At 36.7% G+C, this 12,834-nt stretch overlaps 1 protein-coding gene across 6 annotated transcripts in view; it reads left to right on the top strand.

Moving 5' to 3' along the window:
• Positions 1-12,834, top strand: part of Runx1t1 (RUNX1 partner transcriptional co-repressor 1) — a 143,376-nt gene that overhangs the window by 111,766 nt on the left and 18,776 nt on the right. For all 6 annotated transcript variants that reach the window (XM_074068827.1, XM_074068828.1, XM_074068830.1 and 3 more), the window contains 2 exons: positions 3,769-3,854; positions 4,395-4,593. In XM_074068827.1, the coding sequence (XP_073924928.1) occupies positions 3,769-3,854; positions 4,395-4,593 (285 nt within the window). The remainder of the gene's footprint in view (positions 1-3,768; positions 3,855-4,394; positions 4,594-12,834) is intronic.

The following is a 12,834-nucleotide window of genomic DNA, read 5'->3' as shown; positions in this document are numbered from 1 at the left end:
CTGTGTCCATTCCTTCATTGGATTGAATTATTAGACATAAAGCTTTGTAGGAGACATTACCTTCAGAAGAACAAGTGTCTAGCCTGAAAAATCAGAGGGAAGATGAACAAGGTAAGTGCTGACACTTCATCTATGGTTGTGGTGATGGTGTCAGACTGTTAGTAAGGACACTGTTAGTTAAGACACCTTCAATTCTTCATTTTTGCTGAGTCTGACTGAGAACAATAGTCAGCCACTCTTCTTTTCCTGGCTCCTATGTCCCTGCCACCTGCCATCAGAACTTCCTATATCTCATACCTCATTGTCAGACTTACCTGACCTGGGAGATTTAGTGAAGTCCTAGTGGAAAACCAGAAGACAGAACTGAGAATGCAGAAGTCTAGGAAATGCAGCCAGCCAACTATCCACTGCTTGATAATGATGACATTTTTTTCTTTATAGACAGATACTCTGATATGCAGAAGTTTATGTGAGATTTCCAAGTAGCTTACTAGCAAACAGAGGCTGTCACATGTAGGGTCTTCTCTTCTTTCTTTACATAACCCTCCAAAGGTTTAAAAAGCAGTGAGGGAGAGTTAGGATGGAGAAAGATGATAGTTATGGTTTCCCACAACAGTTATTTCTACATTCATATCGTGTGTCAGACAAATGGCTAAGCATATTATTTGTGCTTTTTAATAGCCAGTTTGTTTAATGCTCTCACAGGTACCATTTCTGAAGAGTTTTCAAAAGTGGTTATGTTGTTTCTCAGTCTGGACTGATATTTTGACCTCAAAATCAAATGTGATAACCCCCTTCCACACAAAAGAGTTACCATTTATTTATGACCGAAGGCTTGAAAACTGTGACTGCTCATGTCTAAGTAGCAGTGGACTCATCGGGTCACTGCGAGACCAGTTCAAGAGATCCTTGGGTGTAGGTGTGGGGAAACGGTCTGGTCCTTAAGCAGCAAACATGGTTTCATAAAATATTAGCTACTGTGCACTGTAAAGCAATCAGCAAGAAAGTAATTAAGCTTTTGTGTAATGATTATGTTTTCATCTAGTAATGTAAAATACCCCTTTATGAGTTGTATCTGTATCCATTGGTTTTATGTGATTTTCTTCAAACCACGTTCCTTACCTTTTAATTATATTAGCTTATAAAACTAATAGTGTTAATCTCTATAAATATGTGTAGCTACTTAACCATCCCTAAAGTCTGGCATAGTTTAGTGTGTGTTAATGCAAAATAAAATCTTAATGTATGAGTAACAAATTACAGTGTTACATCAGGCTGCCATTTTGAGAATATAAAAATTGTCATAAAGGTATCCTTAACCTGGTATGATTTATAAATGCCTATTGCATTTAGGGACATATACTCACTAGAATCCTTTAATAAAATAACCCTGTGAGCAGCATTCGTTTTTAAGTAAGCTTAAGAGTTTTAGCCTACTTAGCTAAAATCTTCTAAAACTTAAGAACCAGTTAAGACTTAACATTAGTGCCGAGTTTTTCACAAATGGAAAATGTGCTCTTTAATAATTATGAGCTATTTTCCACTAGTACATCCCTCCAGCATTATGAATAGAAATAAAAATTGTGTGGTGCTGACTATTTAAGGATGTGAAGTAGAGAATTAATAAATGTAATTTTTTCATTTGTCTTTTTTCCCCTTTAAAAAATTTGATTCTACCCCTCCTTGACCTCCTTGTGATCAGACACATTTTAATGTTATTTTTGTACATGAGATGAAGCTTAGTGCTTTTCCACAAATGACTGATTCTCATTAGCCACAGACATCTTGTTGCTCGTTAATTATTCTAGGTATTAGGGCATGCATTATTTATTGATTTAGACTGCTGAATTTTTGAAACCTTTGAGACCTCTGTAGTTCAATGCCACTATGATGGAATTTCCTGTCATATTTATATTCTTATCACTCTCTGGTTTTCTGTGATGACTAATTTTAACAGTAGTGCTTTTTCCCCAACACACAGGCAACAAATAAGTCAACAAAAATTACATATTTGCAAACATTTCAATGTGAAATAATCACAACAGAGAAAAAAAATAAATATTACTTTCCCAAAGTCTTTTCTATCATGCAAATTAGTAATACGTATTTGCAATTTTACTTTTTTGCCAATAGGTGGCATTGGCAATTTTAACTTAAAATGTATCTTGGAGTATATGCTAATTGGACAGGAATAATGCAAAGTACTTTGTACTTGGTAACTTTTACTCTGAGGAAGAGCTGTCATAAATTTGTTCCCTCAGTTATAACTAAAATTGTATTTTTTGTAACTGGCTGAAAAAGTCATGTGACTCATTTGTTTTTCATTAAATCAGCTAAAAGGAAGGATTTTTAAGCACTTAGATTTCACAGAAAGTGAAACACAGTATTTTATAACTCTTACTGTCATTTAATTTTTACATGAGACCCTCAGAGAAGGAGCCTCCCTGTCTAGAAACCCAAGCCATGCTCTTGTGAGAGTAGTAAAGTGAAGAATGGCAACAAAAGAACAGTTCTGGCCACTGAAAAGTAATGCCATAACCCAGTGTCTTTCTTTGGGAGTAGAATGTGCAGAGCTTTATCCACAAGTCTGTAAGAGGGTTCTATGGTCAGAACCTTCTATCCTGAAGGTGAGACACAGACATTTGTATTCCCATGAGCATCTTAGCCAGCTGCTCACGTCATCAATACTGGTGCTCACTTGGTAAGCATTTGCACACTACTTTCATAATGGTATAACACTCATGGACTTCAACTTAGGACTGTAGTTTCTTGGCTTGAATGTATGATATTGGTCAAATTTAGCTGGTATGTTAATTTTTTTTTTTTTTTGTGGTACTGGGGTTTGAACTCAAGGCTTGTGCTTGCTATATAGGTGCTCTAACCACATAAGCCATCACCCAGCCTATTGCACATTTTTACTTTTTATATTTTAAATGAATGTAGCTTTCATATTCTAAGATCTCTCTTTGTGGTCTAATTTTATCAGAGAGGTATGTGTGATAGGATTATATTCATTTATAATTGTGCTGAAATATGAACATATGTAAAATGACTTATGATGCCTTTATTTTTAGTTTAGGACAGCCACATTCAAAACCACCTACTGTTTATGTGTGGTTTTTTTGTGTTGGGTTGATCTGCCTATCTATTAATCTGTCTGTCTTTATCTGTTTCATACTGAGTATTGAACCTACACTCTTGTACATGCTAAGCATGCTCTCTACCACCATACTGCATTGTTACTCTAGGCATAAGAAACCCCAATTCTTACGGGGTTTCTCATATGAAGAGTTAAGAATTAATTTATATTTCAAAAACAAGGTCTTTCTATGTCACCAAACTGCCTGCAACTTGCTGTATAGCCCAGGCTGACCTCAAACTCAAGGTCCTCCTGCTTCTACCCAATGTGTGCTGGGTTTACAGGCGTGCACCGCGATGCCAACTAGGAATATATTTGTATTATTACTTAGGGAATATTTTATGGATAACTAGCTCTGAACTTGGTGTCACTTAACTCTGCCTCCTCACGCATAAAATAAAGAATTCTGGCCAGATGACCTCTAAAATTCCTAACAGTTCTAACATTTTGTCATTCTGTAAGGAAACCATTAGGTAATTCTGAATCTAAGCATGAGTCATGTCTCTTATCAAAATCAAATAAATTTCACATCAGTGTTTGCCCATGTACTTCTGGTTATGTGCCTGTTTATATATGGATTGTATACTGAATGTTTTGCGGTGATTAAACCTTCTCTTCTTCAATTGTAGGGTTGCATGGCACACGTCAAGAGGAAATGATTGACCACAGACTAACGGACAGAGAATGGGCAGAAGAGTGGAAACACCTTGATCATGTATGTCTGCAGTAATCATCGAGGTTAACAAATGTTTTGAAAACAACCAAAATGAGGTTAGGTGGGAAAACACAAGCTTGGGGATGCTTTGAAGGGATTATGTTTCCTTGAAAAAAAATGAGTGAGAATATTTGCAGTGAAACATAGAATTTGATATCTAAATTGACATGAAAGCCACTGAAGACACACTTAGATTTTGGAAAAAGGCAGACCCAGACTAGTGGGCTACTGTTTTATTGTGAAGGGTCATTTAGTTTATAGACTAATGGTTCGGTATTAGGAAAGATAGGTTTACTGGCTGTAACACTTTTAGGTAAAAATCTATCATGCTTTACGATTGTACCTCCGACTTTTTCTCCTCATCCCCATTAAGTTTGATCAGTTATTAGGTGTGAATTTCAAATCCACCCATTGAAAGTAATAGCACAAAGCCTTCAGGAATAAAATTGTACCTTTCCCTGTCCTGATACAGTTTGTTTCATCAAACTCTTCTGTTCGTGGTGATGTGTATGTGCTTCCCTGTCCCTGTTCTTTGCACAGCTGTTAAACTGCATCATGGACATGGTAGAGAAAACAAGGCGATCACTCACGGTCCTAAGGCGGTGTCAGGAAGCCGACCGAGAGGAGCTGAATTACTGGATCCGGCGCTACAGTGATGCAGAGGACTTGAAAAAGGGCAGCGGCAGCAGCAGCCACTCCAGGCAGCAGAGTCCGGTCAACCCTGACCCAGTCGCATTAGGTAGCTTTTCCTTAGATAGGCATCTTGAATGGATGCTTCTCATGCTTTTCATACCAACCATATTCTTTTTGTGTTTATTTTTTGGCAGTACTGAGATTTGAATTCAGGGTCTCACACTTGTTAGACGGGCGGTCTACCTCCCTGTATTCTTGGCATGTGTTTTCAAAAAATGAAGGGTACTAAGGGAGTTTGAGGACAATGACCTCTCTACATATCCTCAGATACATTTTGCTTTTCTCTTAAGAGAGTGCGCAGATTGTCATACAAAGAGATGGTCACAAAACTCATTCCTTTTCCAGGTGGATGTGCTGAGCTTAGGGCAGTGGTTCAAAGCTGAACTGATTTTTCACGTGCATTTTTCACATTTGTAATCCTTTATATACAGCTGCTTTTGGATACTGTCACAAACAAGCTCAGGAAGGGGCCTGGGGCCTCTTCTTCCTTCCCTCCCTCCCTCCTTTCTGTCCTCAGTCCCTCCTTCTCTCCCACCACCCCTCCATCCTGTCCCCCTTCCATTCTTCTCTCCTTCCTTCCCTCCTTCCTCCCTCCCTCTCTTCTCTCCTTTCTTCCCTCCTTCCTCCCTCCCTCCCTTCCTTCTTTCCTTCCTTCCTTTCTTCCTTTCTTCCTTCCTTCTTTCCCCACCCCCCTCCCTACCTCCCTACCTCCCTACCTTCCTAATGGTATTAGTGGCGTTTGAACTAGAGGGCCTTACACTTGCAAGGCAAGTACTCTTATGGCTTGACCCACACTTCCAGCTCTTTTTCAGATAGGGTTTTTTGCCCAGGCTGGCCTGAGACCAAGATACTCTTGCTTGTGCCTCCTGCACAGCTGGAATTACAGCATCAACCACCATGCCTGGCTTGTTTTTGAGGGAGGATCTCACTTAATTTTTTGCCTGGGCCGACCTCAGTTTTCTCCATCTCCATCTCCAGTGTAGCTGAGATTCCATGTATGAACTGCCATTCCCCGTCAGCAGGATTTTCCCACTGCACACCAGTATTGACAGCACTGCACAAAAGGATATATGTTTTCTAATTTTCAATTCCAGATATGGTCTTTAAGACAACCCTGGTTGGTAATATAACTTATGTTTGAAGGGGGGGAAAGCCACTTTTCCTTAAAACCTCTTCTGAATGAGAGACAAAAACCTATATGGTTTGCCTGTGCCACTTGACAATTAATGATAAAGATGTGGCTTTCTTCCTGTGATTTGATCTGTTTTTGTTTTTTTGTTTCATTTTTTATGTTTTGGTGGGACTGGGGTTTGAACTCAGGGCTTTGAATTTGCAAAGTAGATGCTCTACCACTTGAACCACACCCTAGTCCATTTTACTCTAGTTGTTTTGGAGACAGGATCTCATGAACTATTTGCCCAGGCAAAATAGACCTCAAAATAGTTTGAGGCCCAGGCCTCAAATCATGATTCTCCTGATCTCAGCCTCTGAGTAGATAAGATTACAGGCATGTGAGCCCCTGGCACTAAGTTCTGTGATTTGATCGTAACTTGTTAGATTTATAAATAGAGTATAATCCCTAAGATATTGGAAGAAATCTTCAATCAGAAAGCATTTTTTTTTTTTTTTTGGCAGCACTGGGGTTTGAAGTCAGGGCCTCATACTCATGTGTATACATTGTTTTCCCTACCTCTCCCAACTTTTGGGCAGAACCTGTTCTTCTCTCAGTAAGGTTTCATTATGTACATTGCTGGCTATGATGTGTGTTACTATTTGAGTGAACTTAGTAGAGATGGACAATGTGGATCCTCATTCTCTCATCTTAGGTGTTTAGTCCATTCCCATCAGCTAACTCAGGTTAGAGCACAGTTATTGCTGCAAAACCAAACTAATGGCATACATGCAGGTTAAGTTGGTGACTTGAAAGCAGTGGTACCATGGCTGATTATTAAAAAGTAAAGACTTGAAGTATATTATCTAGCTACTGGTCACATAATCTTTTTTTATTAAAATTTTTCCTAGCAAATACAGTTTCCTTTGAACTTAGACTTATGTATTTCTGATAATCCTTGAAGGCTGAATGCCTATTACCATAGTAAGTATTAAAATAAAGGAACATTCCCAGCTATTTAATTTACCCAACAGGCATTATTCTAAAGAAGATTTTAAAGACAAACAAGTTTTTGTCAGGTTGTAGTAAGGCAAATAGAAATAGAATTAAGTTTGATTTGAACCAATATTGGTCTAAACAAAACTATTTGGAACAGAATACAATAAACATCATGTTTTTATTTCCTTATTGTGAACAAAAATTGATTAATCATGGCGATTTGCTCAGGACAAACAAAGGAGGATATGTGTAATCATCCAGTGTGGGCAAAACTTGAGAACCTTAAAGTCAAATAAACCATTAGGGTAAAAATAGATAGTTTGGCTTGCTCTGTGGTACACAATGAATTGGTACTTATGCTTTGAATGCTTCATGTTACTTGTTATAATGAAGGGAACACATTTTTCATTCCTTCCCTTGAGGCCTTTTGAATAAGTGGAAGAGACAGGAAAGGGAGTAACTAGTGTCATGGGCACAGGACAGATGCTTTAATTCAAACCCCCAAACTGATGGCATTGCTGTTATCTGTTGTCCACTGAAAAAGGGAAGTTTCAGAAATGGACTGAACTACATACCTAAGTGAACTGTTATTATGCACAGATCACAGGCTGCTTTATAGACACCATTGCCACACATAGATTGTGATGACACTGGTGTGTATTACATTCATGTCAATTTCTCTGTTGTGCAGCCAAAAGGATAAACTTGGTTTCCAAAACTCCTCCTTAAGAGTACACAAATTACACAATTTTAGTGATGTTTGATGAATTTGTACTTTTGGTAAAGCTGAGATTTTGCATCAGGTTAAAGCTTTTGTAGGTTATGTTCTCCAAAGACGATATACAAGTGTTAAATTTCTCTGGAGAACAGTCATGTTCTCTATGGACACAGAATCCTAGATTACCTATTAAAAAATTATTGTGACTATCAAGAGCTACAGAATTTGCAAGTTTTAGGATCAGTTTTTTTTTCCCCCACTGTGTATCTTTGCTAGTTGATTTTTGAAGCCTTTCTGAGTTCCACTTTCTGGAGTTAGGCTATGGATATAAATAAGACAGGCAGTTTGTTAGTTTGTTGTATTTTTGGTGGGACTGGGGTTTGGACGCAGAGCTTCGCTCTTGCAAAGCAGGCACTCTACCACTTGAGCCACATCTCCAGTCTACAAGGCAGTAGTTTGTAATCATGGAGCACAATCATTTACATTAAGTACTTTCTAGTCTCTTTTCTAGGCTCTGGAGCTGAATGTATTGATGTGTGTCATGAAAGGATTAGGGATTATTGGTTAATAAATCCATTTTCTGTTGTCAGAAAATATTTAATGGCATATATACAAGCAGATAAAGCTATGGATATATCTATTTTTTTATACAAATGTAGCTTTCTTTATCCCATGGTTATATTATATGTTTCTTTTACCCAATTCTTTCAATTCTTAAACAGGTCACAAAGGGAACCTTCAGGATATTTATAGAAAATATTTTTGCTTCAAAAGTATTGCCCTGCTTTCATCCCTAACTTGGAAATACTGGGAATGTTTAATCATACACACATTCTTAGCATTTTTAAATTGTGTTGGGGACTCTAGAATGTAATGTTCATGACTGATGGGTTGTATTTGTTAGACTTGATCCCATTCTAACTTTTGAAATATATCCATGGCATTAAGTCAGTGTGGGGTATTAGAAATATAATTAATCCATTACTAATTGAATTTTTGGAGTTTTCCCCAGATATTAAATAAGACTCTATTGTGAGTAGTCTTGGAAACAATTTTAAACACTGAGAACATACTAAACTTACATTGTTTCCATTGTTTAAATGAAATGCAAGTTGGTATCTTGAAGGACTTTTCAAAAAATAGATTTTCATTTTAAATAGTATTTATTATTTTTCTTTTACTCTCCAGGGACTATTCCAAATGTCTAATTCTTAACAACATTAAAAAACTAATTTTCAAACTGTTGCCTTTCTTATTAAGGTGTGACTTGCACATTTAAGTTTTGCTATGTTATATACTTCACTTCAGAGTAAGTTAATATGATCAGAGCTACAAATTTAATCACAGACACCAATTACTTTGAAGCATATAGATAAGGGGTTGCTGGATATCACTTTGGATGTTCTCTAAGTGCCAGCATTCTTTGTGTTCACCTCCTTTTTCTCTCTGTATGCTGTTCACATCAGCCTCTCAGTTCCTAACATTTTGTTTCCTTTACGTTACTTCTTTTTGGTTTACTGGCTTTGGATGATTCTAGAGTCTTGCCATAGCTCTTTGTGTGTCCTCTTTCTGTATTCAAAAAGTCATTACCATCATTAGATAGGGTTAAAAATTTCTAATAATAGGTTTAAAGCTATTAACAGGGACTGAGCCATAAGGTTCTCAAATGTGAATGTATTTATGCCTGGTGAGTTTTTTGAATGTTTGAGTATGTGATGATGGGGTGTTAAATTTGGAAAGTACTTTTGTGTGTGTTTTGGTAAGGGTTTTAACTCTTGCCCCAAAGAAAAATATCAGAAACTTTAGGTTTGTTTTAAGTAGAAGGAAAAAATCAAACTGACCATTTCACAAAAAAAGCTTTAGTAATTCAGAAGTTTGTTGAATTGTTGGAGGAGTTCATATTTTTTAAATTGCTCTCGTTGGCAAGTTGTATGATCATCATAGAACTGAATTACAGAATTTCTTCTTGCTATCTAAATCCTCAAGAAATCTTACATTAAGGTTAAAAGCACAGATTTTCAGCAGATGTGTAAATCTGAATTCCTGATTCTTCTCCACGCTTGTGTGGTGACTTTTAGCAAGACATAATCTCTCTTTATATTGTTTTTCTCATCTTTGAAATGGAGATGGAGGGCTGGGATGTAGGTCAGTGGTAGAGAGCTTGTCCAGCAGTGCAAGACCCTGTATTCAATCCCCAGCATCAAAAAAGAAAAGACTAAGTAAATAAATAAATAATTAGTAAATGGAGATGGCACCAATACATATTTCATGCACATTTCTGTGAGTATTGAGTTAAGAGTTCGAAAGCAGGTAGGTCTGGCTGGCTTAGGGTGTGACTTCGAGTGATAGATTGCCTTCCTAGCAGTCATAAGGCTCTGAGTTCACAATATGTAAATAAGTAAGTAAAGAAATAAATAAATGAAGATAGAAGGGAGGAAGGAAGGAAGGAAGGCAGATGGGAATCGGATATGGCACATCACAATATTCAAACATTCAAAAACCTCACAGGGCGTAAATACATTCACATTTGAGAACTCAGTCTCAGTCCCTGGTAAGAGCTCAGAACCCATCATTAGGTAAATTTGAACCCTCTCTAATGACGGAAGTGACTGCAATTATTCCCAGTACGTAATTTCAAAAAGAAATGTAAAGAGTAGTAATAAGTGAAATTAGTAGAAATTTTCCTTTGTATCCAAGAGTGAGATGATAGTGGAGTCTTGGATGGTTTTTCATCTAGAAAACATTTCCAAGCAGTAATTTTTAGATGCCTACTTAGTTGGTGAGAAAAATTGGAAAGGAATTCTGTCTTAAGTGTAGTAAATCTACTGTTCCCTTAGAATCCTAATTCATAATGTATGACTGCAGAAAAATAGTTATCCCTTAACCAAAGGCATGTTATTCAATTTCTACACTATCAGAATGCAGAAACCACAAACAAGTTATTCAGAATATATCTGTCTGTAAAACTTGGAGTCTTACACACTTGTATTGATTTTCTTAAACCACATCATGAAATTCATCTCGACCATTTGGCTGACTTCATAATGCAGATGCCTACTGTATTTTAAAACTCTACTTTATTTAACAATATTAGGTTTAAAAAGATTGTTAGTTAAATATGTCTGTCTTTTGAAAACAAGGAGATAGTACCTCCTAGAACATTAAGTATGTTTATTATTAAAGATGGACATCATAATGCAGTCGCTAGCTGTTAGGTTGGGTGTGGGCTTCCAGAACATAGTGTTGAGATTATGAATTTATTATCCATAAAACAAAAATAAATGGCATTTAAAAGATGAAATCATTTAACCTTCCCTTTCTTTTGATGATTTTTGTAATAAATACTATCATGATCACAGCCTCATTCTGCCCACTACAGGATGAAGGCCATACCTAGGTGCTGCCAAACTTTGAGTATTGCTGTCCTGGGTCATGTGAGGTCACATTGGTTCTCCAAAGGCTCTCAGCTCATCCCTTCATGTATATTGATGGCGGCCCTTGCTGTATCTAGTATCCAATGGTCTTCATTCTGTCGTAAGTGTAGTGCATCTTCCATCTCTTTCATGCTGTGTAGATTGCTCTTTCTGTTCTTTCACATTTCTTATGACATTTCTCTTCACCCTCTGATTTGGTCCCTTCTCTTCATAGATACTTAACTATTTTAAGGAGGTTGCTCCTCTCCTCTTCCCTCTTACCTCTAAGTAATTTGCATCTCAAAGCAAGCTAAATTAAATTTAGAAGGAATTTTCTATAATACTGCCATCTTTCAGTAATTACATTGCAAACACATGTAGTCTTACATTGTAAACTAGATCTTATAAGCTATCTCTTGTATAAGCTCTCTGTTTTTACCATTAAATTTTAGAACAACTATTCATTTTTATAGCAACTAATATTTTATAGGCGGTCAAGAGTTGTTATAAATTAGCTTCCTTAGGATCAGAGCCTTAGAATCTTAATGTGTTTTGCATAGGTTTGAATAGGTTAACCAGTATTCTAAGATATAAAGTCCTACGAGTGTTGTCTGTTGTTCTCATATTGACCAGTTTCAGAATTTTTTTTTTGTCTTTTAAGCTCAGTTTTGCGTATTTATGTTCTAATATTGGCACTGAGAGAGATAGTGTTTTAATCATTTGGTGTCTACAGCTATTAAAGTAATAGCCTCTAATATTCATCAGGGAATCAAATACATTCTGAGGAGTGTGCTTATTACTGTTCCTCCCAGTGTTAGAACTGATGTTTAGGAAGGGCACAGTAGCTTAGAACTATGTGTGCCAAACAATATTTTAGAAAGCAGATTAGGATGAAGAATACTTTTACATAATTGGCTTTAGTATTTCCATTGGGTTTCTAGGCCAGGTGGGATTTGGGTGTATATTGATATGGTATATTGATAGGTCATTGAGAAATTTAAGGAGATGTAGCCAAGGCAAAAGATTTCACAAATTTCCAGTGTGGTATGCAACCCTCCAGATTCCTGCTGTACAGCACATGGAAGACGGAAAGTTGCCTGATCCATAAATGTTAATATTTGAGCAATGTTGAGGGCTAAAATTGCTCATGAGATTTAGATAAAATTCGTAAAAATATTATATAAGAAATATGAGGACCAAGGGCCAAGAATGTCAACTGTAGCAATAATTTCCATTCCCAAGTGCCATACTTTGGGTGTATATTGCTTAACCCAAACTTCTCCAACTGTTTTGCTTTCTTTAGTTTTTGTGCTGTTTGGTTAAGTGCTGGGGAAGAGAACAAAAACATTTGCAGTACTTTCTTCATCTTAGATATTTGTAAGGAAATAAATACACATACATTCTTACTGGACAGCCTACTAAGTAATAATAGTGATGATGATAATAATGAAGGTAATAAATAGCAAGTAACCTAAGATGCACCAAATAGTTTTATCTGGCTTTCTTGAAGAATGAGAGTTTAGAATGTACCGTGTCAAGCATGTGATAGGAAGCACCTCTTTTAAAGCCCAGAGCAGCGCTCTCAGATTCTACTAGCATCATCCTCACTTTACGGAAGAGGCAGCTGAAACGTGGAGAAACCCAATCGATATCACACAGTGAGAAGGTGACAGAACTCAGATTTAGCTCCACTGAGTTCTGGAACTAACCCTTTCCTCTCTGCTGTTTGGGGCTAGTAGTTAGTATCTTCCATGCATGTGATGGGGATCATTTAACATTTCCTTTCTTGTTTCCTACAATAATGTTTGGCTAATTTATCAAAAAAACAATTGTATATAAAACAATTGATCACTTCTTAACCTACTAAGTGAAAAAAAAATTGCTGCTTTGGAGGAGCCAATTATTTTTCAATCTTTAGTCTGTCAGGACTATAACTTTTACATCTCTGTTCTTATCCAACTAAATATACTATAGTCAACATCTTTTATCCTTAAAATTATCTTTAAAAGTTATTATAAGTAAAACTCTCTGTTCCACTGTGTGTCA

This window comes from Castor canadensis, chromosome 3 (genome assembly GCF_047511655.1).
Source record: "Castor canadensis chromosome 3, mCasCan1.hap1v2, whole genome shotgun sequence".
Taxonomy (NCBI): Eukaryota; Metazoa; Chordata; class Mammalia; order Rodentia; family Castoridae; genus Castor; species Castor canadensis.
Note: the sequence above shows the minus strand (reverse complement) of the source record. Positions and strands in the feature narration are given on the sequence as shown.